Source organism: Chiloscyllium punctatum, chromosome 40 (genome assembly GCF_047496795.1).
Source record: "Chiloscyllium punctatum isolate Juve2018m chromosome 40, sChiPun1.3, whole genome shotgun sequence".
In the NCBI taxonomy this organism is placed as follows: domain Eukaryota; kingdom Metazoa; phylum Chordata; class Chondrichthyes; order Orectolobiformes; family Hemiscylliidae; genus Chiloscyllium; species Chiloscyllium punctatum.
This window is the reverse complement of record NC_092778.1, coordinates 45,108,277-45,121,754: the sequence shown is the minus strand read 5'-3', so window position 1 is coordinate 45,121,754 and position 13,478 is coordinate 45,108,277. Positions and strand designations below refer to the sequence as shown.

At 38.9% G+C, this 13,478-nt stretch overlaps 1 protein-coding gene across 4 annotated transcripts in view; it reads right to left on the bottom strand.

Moving 5' to 3' along the window:
* dxo (decapping exoribonuclease) overlaps window positions 1-13,478 on the bottom strand; it is a 26,936-nt gene extending 13,458 nt beyond the window's left edge. The window contains exons 1-3 of one of the 4 annotated variants that reach the window (XM_072559750.1): window positions 13,391-13,478; window positions 2,757-3,245; window positions 1,444-1,670 (exon numbers count right to left, since the gene is read on the bottom strand). In XM_072559750.1, the coding sequence (XP_072415851.1) occupies window positions 1,444-1,670; window positions 2,757-3,214 (685 nt within the window). In that variant the 5' untranslated portion in view covers window positions 3,215-3,245; window positions 13,391-13,478. Of the gene's footprint in view, window positions 1-1,443; window positions 1,671-2,756; window positions 3,246-12,704; window positions 13,322-13,390 lie in introns of those variants that run through there. The other 3 variants (XM_072559748.1, XM_072559749.1, XM_072559751.1) reach the window with 3 other exon arrangements.

Below are 13,478 nucleotides of genomic sequence, written 5' to 3'. Positions count from 1 at the left end.
ACCCCCACTCCGGCCTATCACCCTCACCTTAACCTTAACCTCCTTTCACCTATTGCATTTCCAACGCCCCTCCCCCAAGTCCCTCCTCTCTACCTTTGATCTTAGCCTGCTTGGCACACTTTCCTCATTCTTGAAGAAGGGCCCATGCCCAAAACGTCGATTCTCCTGCTCCTTGGATGCTGCCTGACCCGCTGCGCTTTTCCAGCAACACATTTTCAGCTCATATTAATGTCATATTGGCCTCTGTTCATTAATACAATTTTTCCTCATTATAGCATATAGATAGCAAAAAAATTAAATCATTTCATTAGGCCAAATTATTTAGGACTGAGGTGAGTAGAAATTATTCCACCTAAAAGATGATGAAATTCTCTACCCAAGAGCATTATGGATGTTCCATTGTTGAATACAATGCTGAGAGAAAGATATTTAATCTCTCAGCGTATTAAAGGATATGGGGGAGTGGGCAAGAAAACAGTGTTAAAGTCCACATCAACCTTGATTGAATTAAATGGTGGAGCAGGTTCGGTGGGCCATATGGTCTGATCCTGCTCCAATTTTTGCACTTAGCTGAAGTGGATGATCAATGGCATTTTTAATTGCTGTTTGTTCTTTAGTTCCTTATTCTTATAGCTCTTTGTGGTTATACTAATAAATACTCAACTTACAGTCACAGATTCATATAGCATGGAAACAGACCCTTTGGTCCAACTCATTCGCACTGACCAGACATCCCAATCTGATCTAGTCCCATTTGCCAACATTTGGATCATATCCTGGCAGATGGAGTTTAATTTAGATAAACGCGAGGTGCTGCATTTTGGTAAGGCAAATCAGGTCAGGACTTATCATTAAGCGTATAAGGTCTGGGGAGTGTTGTTAAACAGAGGCCTTGGGGTTCAGTTCCATAGTACATTGAAAGAAGAATTGCAGGTAGACAGGCTAGTGAAGGTGGTGTTTGGGATACATGACTTTATTGGTCAGTGCATTGAATATAGGAGATCAGAGTTCATGTTCTGGCTGTACAGGACATTGGTTAGGCCACTTTTGGAATACTGCATTCAATTCCGATCTCTTTGCTATAAAGAAATGCTGGCAAATGGGACTAGATTTATTTAACTTATCTAGTCAACATGGCCGAGTTGGACTGAAGGATTTCTTTCCGTGCTGTACATCTCTGTGACTCTAAACTCTTCCTATTCATATACCCATCTAGATGCCTTTTAAATGTTGTAATTGTACCAGCCTACATCACTTCCTCTAGCAGCTCATTCATGCACACCCTCTGCATGAAGACGTTACCCTTCCAGTCCCTTTTAAATCTTTCCCATCACACCTTAAACTGAGAAGTTAAAGTTATCTTAACCAACTTAATCTGACCATTGCAATCCTTTGACAGCTGGATTGTTTTGAAGCAATGAAAGCTTTGGATAAATCTCTCACCTGCACACAAGTACTGTTCAAATTTATATCCTCCATATATCAATTCTTCCTGCATTTCAGTCCGCTGCTCTCTCTGCCGTCTGGCTTCCTCGGTCTCTACCTCACTCATGTAATAGGTTCCATGAAACAGAGTCACTGCCAACATCCATCCCTCTCGGTTCTCATAAGGAGTAGTTAGAATTTTAGTCAGATGTCCTCTCCATGTGATGAAGTCTGTGTGTAGCTGACTATAAGTAGAAACAGACATAGACAATCTCATAAACCAGCAAAACATACACAAGAAAGAAAACAGCACAGTTGATCTGTTTCCATTGCCAACAGCCAGGGATGTACAAGGTTAACACTATTACCTATAGTAGTCAGCTTGCAATAGGAAATATTCCCTGGTTAATCCTCTTCATACTACAGGAGTCTTGTCTTTGCACCACAGTAGGATGAAGGGCATGGTATGAAGATTTGAATATGTTGACAAGTTTTGTCCTCTCTGCAGTAACATTGGGAACTCTAGTTATATGAATAGAAAATCTTTTGTGTTATATCCCCCTGATGACTATAATTTAACTGCAGCCTGAATCCAGTTAGAGCTCAAGGTGACAGCAGAGTAAGATTCCTGAGTAAGTAAATTTCTCTTCTCTTCATAATCATTTCAGGCCTTAATTCATGATTTTCAAAACACAAATTCAACTTTGTTCTCTTTATACCCCACAAAGCTTGTTTTCACTTACTGAGGAAGTATCTGTAAGGAACCCATCAAACACAAAATAAAGGGATAGAAAATTAAGGAATCAAGATCACATTCCTTCACTGAAAGACTATCTTGTCATATAAATGCACATGGCCATAAAGTGCTTAGCTACCATAGTTACGAGCAAATAAACTGATTACTTTATGGTGACATTTTCACACAATGACAATGAACTAAACACCTGTATCATTAAAAAAAATTACATATGTTTCCTGATTGGAGAATGGGCTGGCACACTAGGCCAGACTTTGGCTTTTGAATTATGAGCCAGTGTTCAAATATATGCTCAGGTGATTGTAAGGTCATATGTAAATGAGTTTAATCAGTTCCAGGTCGCCTGCCCCCAATTAAAGACTAAACTGACACTTTCCACTCAGTTGCTGATGTGGATTTGAGGGAAACTCTGAAGTGGAAACTAAATATGGTTCAAGGAAGAATCAAAGAAAATTCACTCTAGCTAACCGCAGACTGCTGGATGTTGACAATGGATTTTGAAACTAAGAATGTCCCATTCCCTCAGGAGCTTTGTAACAAATGATACTATTCTACAGCTAACATTACAACTTACTTTGATAAAGCAGGTGATTTGTCATCACCAGACAGTGTGGGGAATTTGTGTTTGTTCAATAATATCCACTTCAGGATATGATCCAGCTTTTCCTTAATGTTATCATTCCTTTTTATGTATCTGTCTTTGTAACCATCCCGTAGATTGAAATTTGGATTCTTGCTGGTGGGTTTCACACAGTATTTTAGCTGCCTGGCATCATTGAAGAGCTGGCGATTTGAATCTAATGAAAAGCAGCCAATCTCAACAGGCTGCCTGTAGTCAGGAAAGCTCTTGTCATAATAGTCAGGCTGTACAGGAAGGGCGAGTTTACTGTCTGCATTGTTTGTGCGTAAGATGTAGTGTTCATCAGTTTCTGTTTTTGGTAATTTAATCTCACTTTCTTGAGTATCATCTGCTTTTCGTTTAAAGACTTCCCGACCAGATGATTCCCGACTGGTGTTGAAATGTCGATTCATATTGTCACAGTTCTTGACTCAATTAAACAATCTACAAGAAATTAAGAGAAACAACACATTAAATATAATCAACAGAAAAAAAACAATATTATGTGAGTTACTTTATCCTACTGGAAGATTATTTCAGCAGCTCGGTTAGTAAAGGCAGTAGGTAACTAAACATTGACCATTCATCCTACAAATAAAAACAAAATACTCTGGATGCTGCAGATTTGAAATTAAAACAGGAAATGCTGGAGAAACTCAGCAGATTTGGCAGCATCTGTTTCTGTACCTGTCTGCAAATGCTGCCAGACCTGCTGAGTTTTCCCAGTACTTTGTAGGATAAAATAAAAACAAATCCCAATTCAATTCTCAGTTAATATTGGGTTTGTTGATCAAGGTGCATTAAGTGACTTCTCTGACTGTATAAGAGAAAAGAGGAAATATAAATGATCAGCCAGAGCACGAGTCTGCAATGTAATGACCTACACAGTGGTTGTTGACAGAAAAAGGAACTTACTCTGGATGCCTAAAAACTGTCCATTCTTTAGACATAAAGAATAGATAATTGTGGTCCAGCTTGAGTGAGTACTTTCAATAGACAAGATAGAAAAGTAACTTGGACTTTGCTACTCAACTTGGGTTATCCAGATGAAATATTTAAAATGACTTGTTCTAATAGGATTAAATTATCCATTTAAAATTTAGCAAATACCACATAAATATGAGTGACAAATTTCACACAAACTAGTGTATTTTATATTAATCACTAAAATAGTGGCTGGGTATTAAAGATATTCAGGATATAGGCATTTGAGTCAAAAATTCAAGTTAATTAAAAGAGTTTGTAAATACACTGAACTATCCAGTATAACCATTCTATGTCTTTCAATTTCCATAATTACAATACATTTCACTTCCATGCATCATGGGGAATTGCTAAAAACAAAGTTGTTTTAATATACAAACTATGAACTCCTGCTTTATTATAATCCAGTCTTTGCAATTCAAAGACCTTTTCTGCACAATATTAGAATTACCTGATGATTTGTATTAGTATAATACATTGAACAGAAGGGAACTGTTAAATATTCCATAATGATTACAAAAAGGACATTTGATGCACAGGTTCCATAGAATGCCATTGCAGAGATAGCCATTCAGTCCAAATGGTCTGTGTTGTGTTTTGTTCAATTACAATGTTGTGATGTTGATCAGGCTGTGGCTTACAATTATTGTGTGTGATTTTTAAGGTTTTTGCAAAGATCTATAGCTCAGGTTGTGGATGAGGTAGTAGGTTAGCTTGCTGAACTGTTGGGTTATCGTGCAGATGTTTCATTACCATACTGGCTGATATCATTAGTGCGAGTTCTGTCCCACTTGGCTTTTAAGTGGTCCAGTCTGTTGAGGTGAATGTTACTTCTGTGTCTTCTCTGCAGTGGTTTGTACACTGGGTTTATGTATTTGTTGATGGCCTCTTTGGTTGAAAATCAGGCTTCCAAGAACTCTCTTGCGTGTCTCTGTTGGCTTGTCCCAGGATAGTAACTTTGTCATAGTTGAACTGATGGCCCTCTCAGTCTATTGGAGGCGGAAGGGGGAAGAGTGGATCATTTTGTTTAATAGCCAGTTGGTGTTCATGAAGTCGGATGTCTAGTTTTCGAACTGTTTATCTGATGTAGTGCTTGTTGCAAGGAATTCTGTATACCAAATTAGTCCTGCATGCTATGAGTATAGGGTCCTTAGTCCTGGTAAGTAGCTGGCATAGTCTGGCTGTTGGTTGGTGTGCCACTATAATACCTAGTGGCATTAATAACTTGGTAGTTAATTCTGATATGATTTTTCACGTAGGGTAGGGTGGCCAGTGTTTTAGTAGGTACAGTGTCTTCTTGGCATTGTCTGTTGGATAGGCCTTGGCGGACGAAGCTGATGGGGTATCCGATATTAGCAAAGACTTTGCGTAAATGTTCTTCTTTATACAGTTCTGGTGTGTTGCAGTGTGTCACGGCTCTTTCGAATAATGTCTTGACATAACTCCACACTACTAGAGGATCAAGTGACAGTGACTCCCAGCTGTTAAAGCTCATTTGGCTTATCATAAAAGTATCATTCTTACACAGCAACACCATCAGTACAGACAATATGCTCAAGCTGCTCGACCTATGCCTTACCACCCACTTTGTCTTCAATGGTTAGACATATCAACAGGTCAACGGCACACCAACGGGCTCTCCCATCTTGGAACTAATATCAAAAGCAGTCATGCAGAGACTTGAAAAAACAGCCCTTCCCCTGACCCAACCGAAACAATGGATACGATCCATGGATGACACCTTTGTCATCATCAAATATACTAGACTGGAAGAAACACCACCTCATCAATAGTATACTCACTAGTATCAAGTTTACCAGGGAGGAAGAGAACAATAACTAACTCACATTCCTAGATGTTATGGTAGAACGGATGACCAAAGGAGGAGTTAGAACTAAAGTATACAGGAAACCCACTCAGATGGACCAGATCCTCAATTACAACAGCGACCACCCCAATGTCCACAAATGGAGCTGTGTCAATCCACTATTCAAAAGAGCCGTGACACACTGCAACACAGCAGAACTGTATAAAGAAGAACACTTACACAGAGTCTTTGCTAACATCGGACACCCCAGTAGCTTCATCCACCAATGCCTATCAAACAGATAATGCCAAGAAAATACTGTACCTACCAAAACACTATCCACCCAACTCTATGGGAAGATCATATCAGAACTAACTACCAGGCTGGTACGACCACTAGGTATTATGGTGGCACACCAACCAACAGTCACACTACGTCAGCTATTTACTAGGACTAAGGACTCCATACCCATAGCATGCATAGCATTGGACAAACAGTTAGAAAGCTAACCATCCAACATCATGAACACCAACTGGCTATTAAACAAAATGATCCACTCTCCTTCATCTCGATACACACAGACTGAAAGGGCCATCAATTCAACTATGACAAAGTTACTTCCTGGGACAAGCCAACCAGAGACACACAAGAGTGTTCTTGGAAGCCTGGTTTTCAACTAAAAAGACCATCAACAAACACACAGACCCAGTTTACAAATAGATACGGAAGTGACACTAACCTCAACAGACTGGACCATGTAAAAAACCAATCAGAACAGAACAGCGCTTCACAGAAGTTGCACTGATGTTGTTACCCAGTATGGTAATAAAACATCTGCATGATAACCAAACAGCTCTGTGAGCTAACCAATTATTTCATTCTGTACAATGGGCAGCAATGGGAATGCACTTGGAAAAGCAATTCCTGATGTTTCCTATTGTTCGGGACTGAATGAAACGAGGTGAGTGGCAAGTATGATTTTAATAGAATCAAAATATTCGCGCACACCAAACTTCAGAAACCTTTTGTAGTTTGAAGTTAGGTCCAGCTCACATCAGGTCAGCTTATGGTTAGAATCTGTGCAACAATGTCATTGTCAGAGTCATAGAGATGTCAGCACGGAAACAGACCCTTCAGTCCAACTCATCCATGACAACCGGATACCCTAATCTAATCGAGTCCCAGTAACTAGCACTTGGTCCATATCCCTTGAAACCTTTCCTATTTATATACCCATCCAGATGCCTTTTACATGTTGTAATTGTACCAGCCTCCAACACTTCCTCTGTCAGCTCATTCCATACATGCACCCCCCGATCACCTCGTGCATGAAAACGTTATCCCTAAGGTCCCTTTTAAATTTTTCCCCTCTCACCCTCAAGCTATGCCCTCTAGTTCTGGACTCCCCCACCCCAGGGAAAATGTCCTCCAATTCTTTCATGCTCCTAGCCTCTGAACAAGACCTCCTGCTATCTTCAAAAATAAAAACACTTGATTGTCGTTCAATCCAAAACATTAACTCTGATTTCTCTCCACAGATGCTACCAAATCTGCTCCGCTTTTCTAGTAATTTTCTGTTTTTATTTGATTTACAGCATCCGCAGTTCTTTCACTTCTTATTGCTATCTTGTCTGGTTTGCCATTCATTATTGTCCAGTACATTTTCTTTAAAAGTTATTAGTGGTTGCATACTGCACAAGATAGCTTCGTGATACAAAGATACACAAGAATTGCCTTCAAAATGCTTGTCCATTTATTTCATGAATCTTACCTCTTTAACTGCTTGCTGTAAACAAATATCTTTGTTGTTTTTCTTTGCTTCCTTCGGTAACCAACATTGATCCAATACTGAAAGCATGGTTTTATTTGTTTTTCCTTCAGACTCAATATATCCGAACTGGCAATATCTTTTGGCATGTAATTAATTTAGTAACAAAGATCTCACTGTTCATTTTGCTTTTACAGATCAACCTTTTGACTACTGACATATTCTCATCACACTCCACCAATAATCAAGGTTTGTATCAATCACACATTACTTTTCCTTAATAAATAGCATAAAATGTAACTCAGCGTTAATATTTTCCTATCTTGTTAAACATCAACTTCTGATACCAACATCTTCCTTTAATGCAATTTAGTATCATTAAGATGGCAGTTCAATGATGAAATGTATCATATGTTGCTGAGGCATAGAGCTCAGGATGTTCTTTAGATGGGGGGGGGGGGGGGGGGGGGGAACAAGGAGAGCTAATGACAGGATAACAGAGGGAGGACCATGGAATTAGCCCCAGCATTCTGGAACCAGGAAGAAAAACAGATAGATAGGACCTTTATTTAAAGAGTCATAGTTCCTAATTGGTAATCACGTGCAACTGTTGAAAGGGGATAGGAATCGACCCAGCCACAACACACCATTTGTGCACCTCCTTGGAATGTCAGATTTTCCTCAAAAATTTGGCAACTCAAATGAGATAATCAAAGGTTGCTAGTGCCAGTGCAACTGACCATGTTAAAAAGTACCTAAAGGGGCCTTAATGTTAACCTAGTATAATTCTTCTGTAAATGCTAACGTAGCAAGTTGAGAAGATTTGTAACTCAGATTGAGGTTCTGGATGTAGGTTTGCTCGCTGAGCTGGAAGGTTCTTTCCAGACGTTTCGTCACCCTACTAGGTAACATCCTCAGTGGGCCTCCGGGCTAAACACTGCTGATAGAAAGCAGGAATTATCAGTAGTGTTTCGCCCGGAGGCCCACTGAAGATGTTACCTAGTAGGGTGATGGATCGTTTGGAAATGAACCTTCCAGCTCAGCGAGCAAACCTACATCCAGTAAATGCGAACTACACAGAGTCATAAAACAAGGAAACAGATCCTTTGTGCAACCAGTCCATATCAAACATAATCCCAAACTAAACTAGCCCGACCTGCCTGCTCTTGGCCCATATCCTTCCAAACCTTTCCTATTCATGTATCTATCCAAATGTCTCTTAAACGTTGTAACTGTTCCTGCAACCACCACTTCCTCAGGAAGTTCATTCCATGCGCAAACCATCCTCTGTGTAAAAGATTTGCCCATCATTTTTAAATATCTCCTCCTTCACTGTAAAATATGCCCCCAGTCTTGAAACCTCCATCTTAAAGAGACACCTACTGTTAACCCTGTCTATACCACTCATGACTTTATAAACACGTATAAGGTCACCCTTCAACCTCCTACACTCCTTCTAAGAGTCCTAACCTATCCAGCCTCTCTTTATAACTCAAACTTTCCATAATTGGCAATTTCCTGGTAAAACTCTTTTGAACCTTCTCTCATTCAATAATATCCTTCCTACAACAGGGAAACAAGAAATGGACACAATAGTCCAGAAGCCCCACCAATGTCCAGTACACCCTCAACATGATTTCTCAAATCCTATACTCAAAGCACTGAAAACAATGAAAGCAAGCATGCTAAATGCCTTTTTAACCACCCTGTCTATATGTGACAAACTACAAAGAATTGTGTACCTGCACGCCTCTGTTCAACAACACTATCCAAGACTCTACCATCAATTTATATGTCCTGCCCCTGTTTGTTGTATCAAAACATAATACCTTGCATTTATCCAAATTAAACTCGGTCTGCCATTTTTCAAGCCCATTGACCCATTTGATCAAGATCCCTTAGTAATCTTAGAAAACCTTCACTATTATGCCACCAATTTTGGTGCCAATACTAACAAATCTCAATTAGGATCAGGAAAAGGTCATTTTGCCCTTTGATTGGTGAAACAGACTCAAGGGAATTATGGCTAATCTGTGATCTAACTCATTATGCTTGCATGCATGATATATCAGAATCAAAATGAAAAGATGATCTAACATCAAATTGCGTTTGCAGAAATGAGTTTCAAACATCCACGTGTACAAATTGTTCTTAATTTCACTCTTTAAAAGTCTGATAATAATTTTTAGGGCATCTATGCTTGTCCCAGTAATAGTTTCCATCTACCAAATCTTTTCCTTTCCTCATCTAAGGAATTGATGATCAAATTATCCCTTAACTTTGAATTCCACATAACATAACCCTAGTTTATGTAACCTGTTCTCATTACCTATCCCTGGAATCCAGATGTCATTCTAGTAAATCAATGTTATAATCCCTCCAAAGTCGATCTCTCTTTCTCAATGTGCAGTGCCCAGATCTGAACATTGTACTTTAGACCTATCCAGAACTTTGTATGATTCAAACAAGACTTCTACTCCTAATGTTCTAGTCTGTTGGATATAAAGGTTAGAATCCCATTAGCCTGTTTGGAGAAGATTTGTAGCTCAGGTTGAGGTTCTGGATGCCAGAATCCCATTAACCTTTTCCAGAATATGCACCTGTTCATAAGACTTTAGTAGTCTATATGCTTGGAGCTTCCCATGTCTTTTTAAGATCTTACAGCACTAGTTTTTCACTATTCAGAAAATACCCTCTTCCCTTGGTCCAAATGATTGACGTTTTTGTCCCTATTGAAATCTACTGCCATAGTTTTATCTATTCAATTAACTAATCCCTCTTTGCAATTTTATGCTTCCATTTACATTGCTCATAATGCTACCTTTTTTGTGTCATCTCCAATTTTGGTTCTTCTATCACTAATAAACATATAATTGCTGAGGTTGCTAAACGCATCTGTGTGCAACACCATTAGTCGCATCCTGCCAATGGGAAGACTCTCCTATTATGCCTACTTTATCGTGTTGCTTCACAAATTTCTGAATCAGGTTAATAATTTGCCTTTAATCCCATCATCTTAAGTTTTTGTTAACAAATGTTTAAAGGTGGACTGAAATACTTGCTGGAAGTCCAAAGAGATAGCATCCAATAAAATTCCCTTGTCCATGAGATCAGCCATCTCTTCAAGAACTTTAATCAGATTGATCAGACACGATCCACCCTTTACAAGCCCAAGCTGCTGAGTTGAAAAGTTTTATATGAAGATTATTGTAACTTGGTTTGCTAATCTAAATACTGTTTGTAACAGGAATAGTTAGTACACAATTTAGATTCTGAAACATCTAAAAAATTTGATTTTTAAAATTTGCATTTTTAGCATGTCAAGAAATATACTAAAATGTACTTTAAAACTTGAGTACTGTATTCATTTTGCAAACAAATAGGAATTTTGAAAAATCATGATAGTTCCAGCAGATTGCACTATTTGTGAACAGCAAGCAGCAATATAATTCAGTCACCATTCAACCTAAACTTGTGTTATATTTGTATTTATTAAAACTAAAAGAACTGCAGAAGCTGTAAATTAGAAACTGCTGGAAAAGCTAATCAGGTCTGACAGGATCTGTGGACAGAAATCAGAATTAACATTTTAAGTTGAGTGACCCTTAAAACTGACTGATTTCCTCTCCACAAATCCAGCCAGACCTGCTGAGCTTTTCCAGCAATTTATGTTTTTGTCAGGGCGGTGTTTTTTGTGGTTTGTACTATGGAAAATGTGAAAATAGAGAAAATAACAAATATTTCTAGGTTTAAACCATGTCTATCATTGAACCACAATTAAAAATCTATGGAACAGCACCAAAAACCAATGTCCAAGACTCGTGTGAAGGTAAGCCAAGTAGCTTTCACCTACAGCACTAAATAATATTGCCAAACTGTTACCCAGATGATGGGATTCTGGTTGCATGTTAATTTATGGAGTTTCAGAAAATACAGGTTGATTTTATTGAAACATAAATTTTAATGGAGCTTGAAAGAGTTGATTTGAAAAATATGTTTCTCCAGCGGATGAATTTCATGCAGGGAAGATAGTTACAGAATACAGATTTACTCAAAACTAAGATGCAAAGGAATTTCTTTCTCTCAGAAGGCAATATCTGGAACTCTATCTCTCAATTGTGGAGGCTATATCAAAAAGTATAAAAGAGGAAATTGCTAGATTTTTCAAACATCAAAAATGTGAGGGCTATGAGAAACTAGAGTTCAGGTTTGCTGCAGATCAGCCACAATCTTATTCTGCCTCACTGTTCCATAAGAGCTGAATGGCCTACTCTAGCTCTTACATTTTATTTTTAAAAATGCGATTAGTGAATTTTTAAAAAATTAATTAGCTTGAAGATGTTACATTCTATTGAGCTAGATTCCCCCAGCACTGGCTGCCCTCTGGTCCTTTATTCTGATTGAGCATTCTTCACATTATGACCTTAGGTATTGAGTTTCAACAAGCTATGTGACCATGGACACTCATGCTCAATCCTGCCAGTAGAGATCCATTTTCCAACACGGTTACTGGATAATGATCATGAGTCGATCAATTTTTCCAGCATATGTATGAGAAGTTTTGATTGCCAGGCTAGTAATTAATATTCAGTTTGCACAAAAGATTTCTCAGTTGTCATATACATTTTTTTGTCTGTAAGGTTCATAAATTCGATTGGTTATTAAAAGGATTGATCTGTTGCAAAGAAAATGTTCAATTAGTATAGAATTAGATGAGTACAATCAGTACAATGTTAAAATACAGTCATGACACCTTATTTTACAGCGAATTTACAGGGCACACAGAACAACCTTCCCTCACTATTTACAAATTTTCTTTTCCCTTTCTCCCAAACAGGGTTAATAATTTTGGGATACAGGGGAGGCAGGCAGAGAAATGCCTTAATGAGTTAGGAGTGCAAGCCAATTTGGCACTTCACATAAGCGACATTTAGGCCATACATTTGTCAACTGCATAGCACTGTCTACATTAGGAGCAATAATACTTTATCTAGCTAAATATAACCAGTGATTAGGTCACCACATAATTCACTACCATCAAGAGAACAAAGACATTCATTATTTGCCAAATATTATTTATTGACTTGTTTACAGTACATTTGCTGACTTTAAAATCAGAATGTCAAAACCCTAAGCGCATTTTACAAAAAAAACAATATTAACAAACCTACATCCACAGACTACAAACCACTAACAAGCTGTTGATTTCAAAACGTGAGACAATTGTAAGCTGCATAGCCATGAAAGATCTCTGTCATAAAGTTACAGCCAGGACAACAATCTCAATCCTTTTAAAGCTATAGTTTTAAAAACTCGATGATAGAATAATTTTAGTGATACTAACTTTTGACTCCTCAAATTTGAGTTGAAATCCAGTTGCGGCTAAGGGAATGAAAGTTTCTCTTTTCTGAAAGAACCCCATGACAAAATGGGTTTGAATAAAATCTCAAGCGGAGAAGCAAGTCCCCATCTAGAAATGGTCAATCTCATTGAGGCGACAGGACAGGTGCTGAGATAATAAACATGGACAATATTTCACTGGGGGAAACGATTGTCCGGGACAATATACAAGAGTGAATTTAATCTGCACCTGAACCAGAGCTTCCCTCTCCACTACCCCGCCCCCCCCCCCCACGAGTTCAAACTGCGAGTCAGGGCCGGAATTTAGGGAATGTCCCTGCCCTCCTCTCTCAAGGATTCCGATCGGGCCTTTCAGTCGCAGAGAGGTCGGAGCTCCGGGGAGAGGCGGCGAAAATATCCCCAAAAACCCCCGAACAACTTCATTCGGCGGAAAGGAGGAGAAATGAACCAACCCGCGCTTCCAGCTTGAACACGGTATCATTCCCCTCCTCCGCGGGGGGAAGGAGCTCACACCATCACCGAGTCCGAGCACAAAATGGCGCCGAGAAAAACCAGACGCCACCAACCTCCAGCCTCTGGGTGGAAACAAATTCCCCCGGAAACACGGACATCTCCATCCAATCTGGGAGCCGCTCATGTTTTACTTCACGTTTACAAACAGAAACTTACGGTTATACATTGAGAAACGGCGCATTTAAATATCAAAATAGGATTTGGTTCCATATTCGAATAATAAAACAAAATCACGGAATTCAAT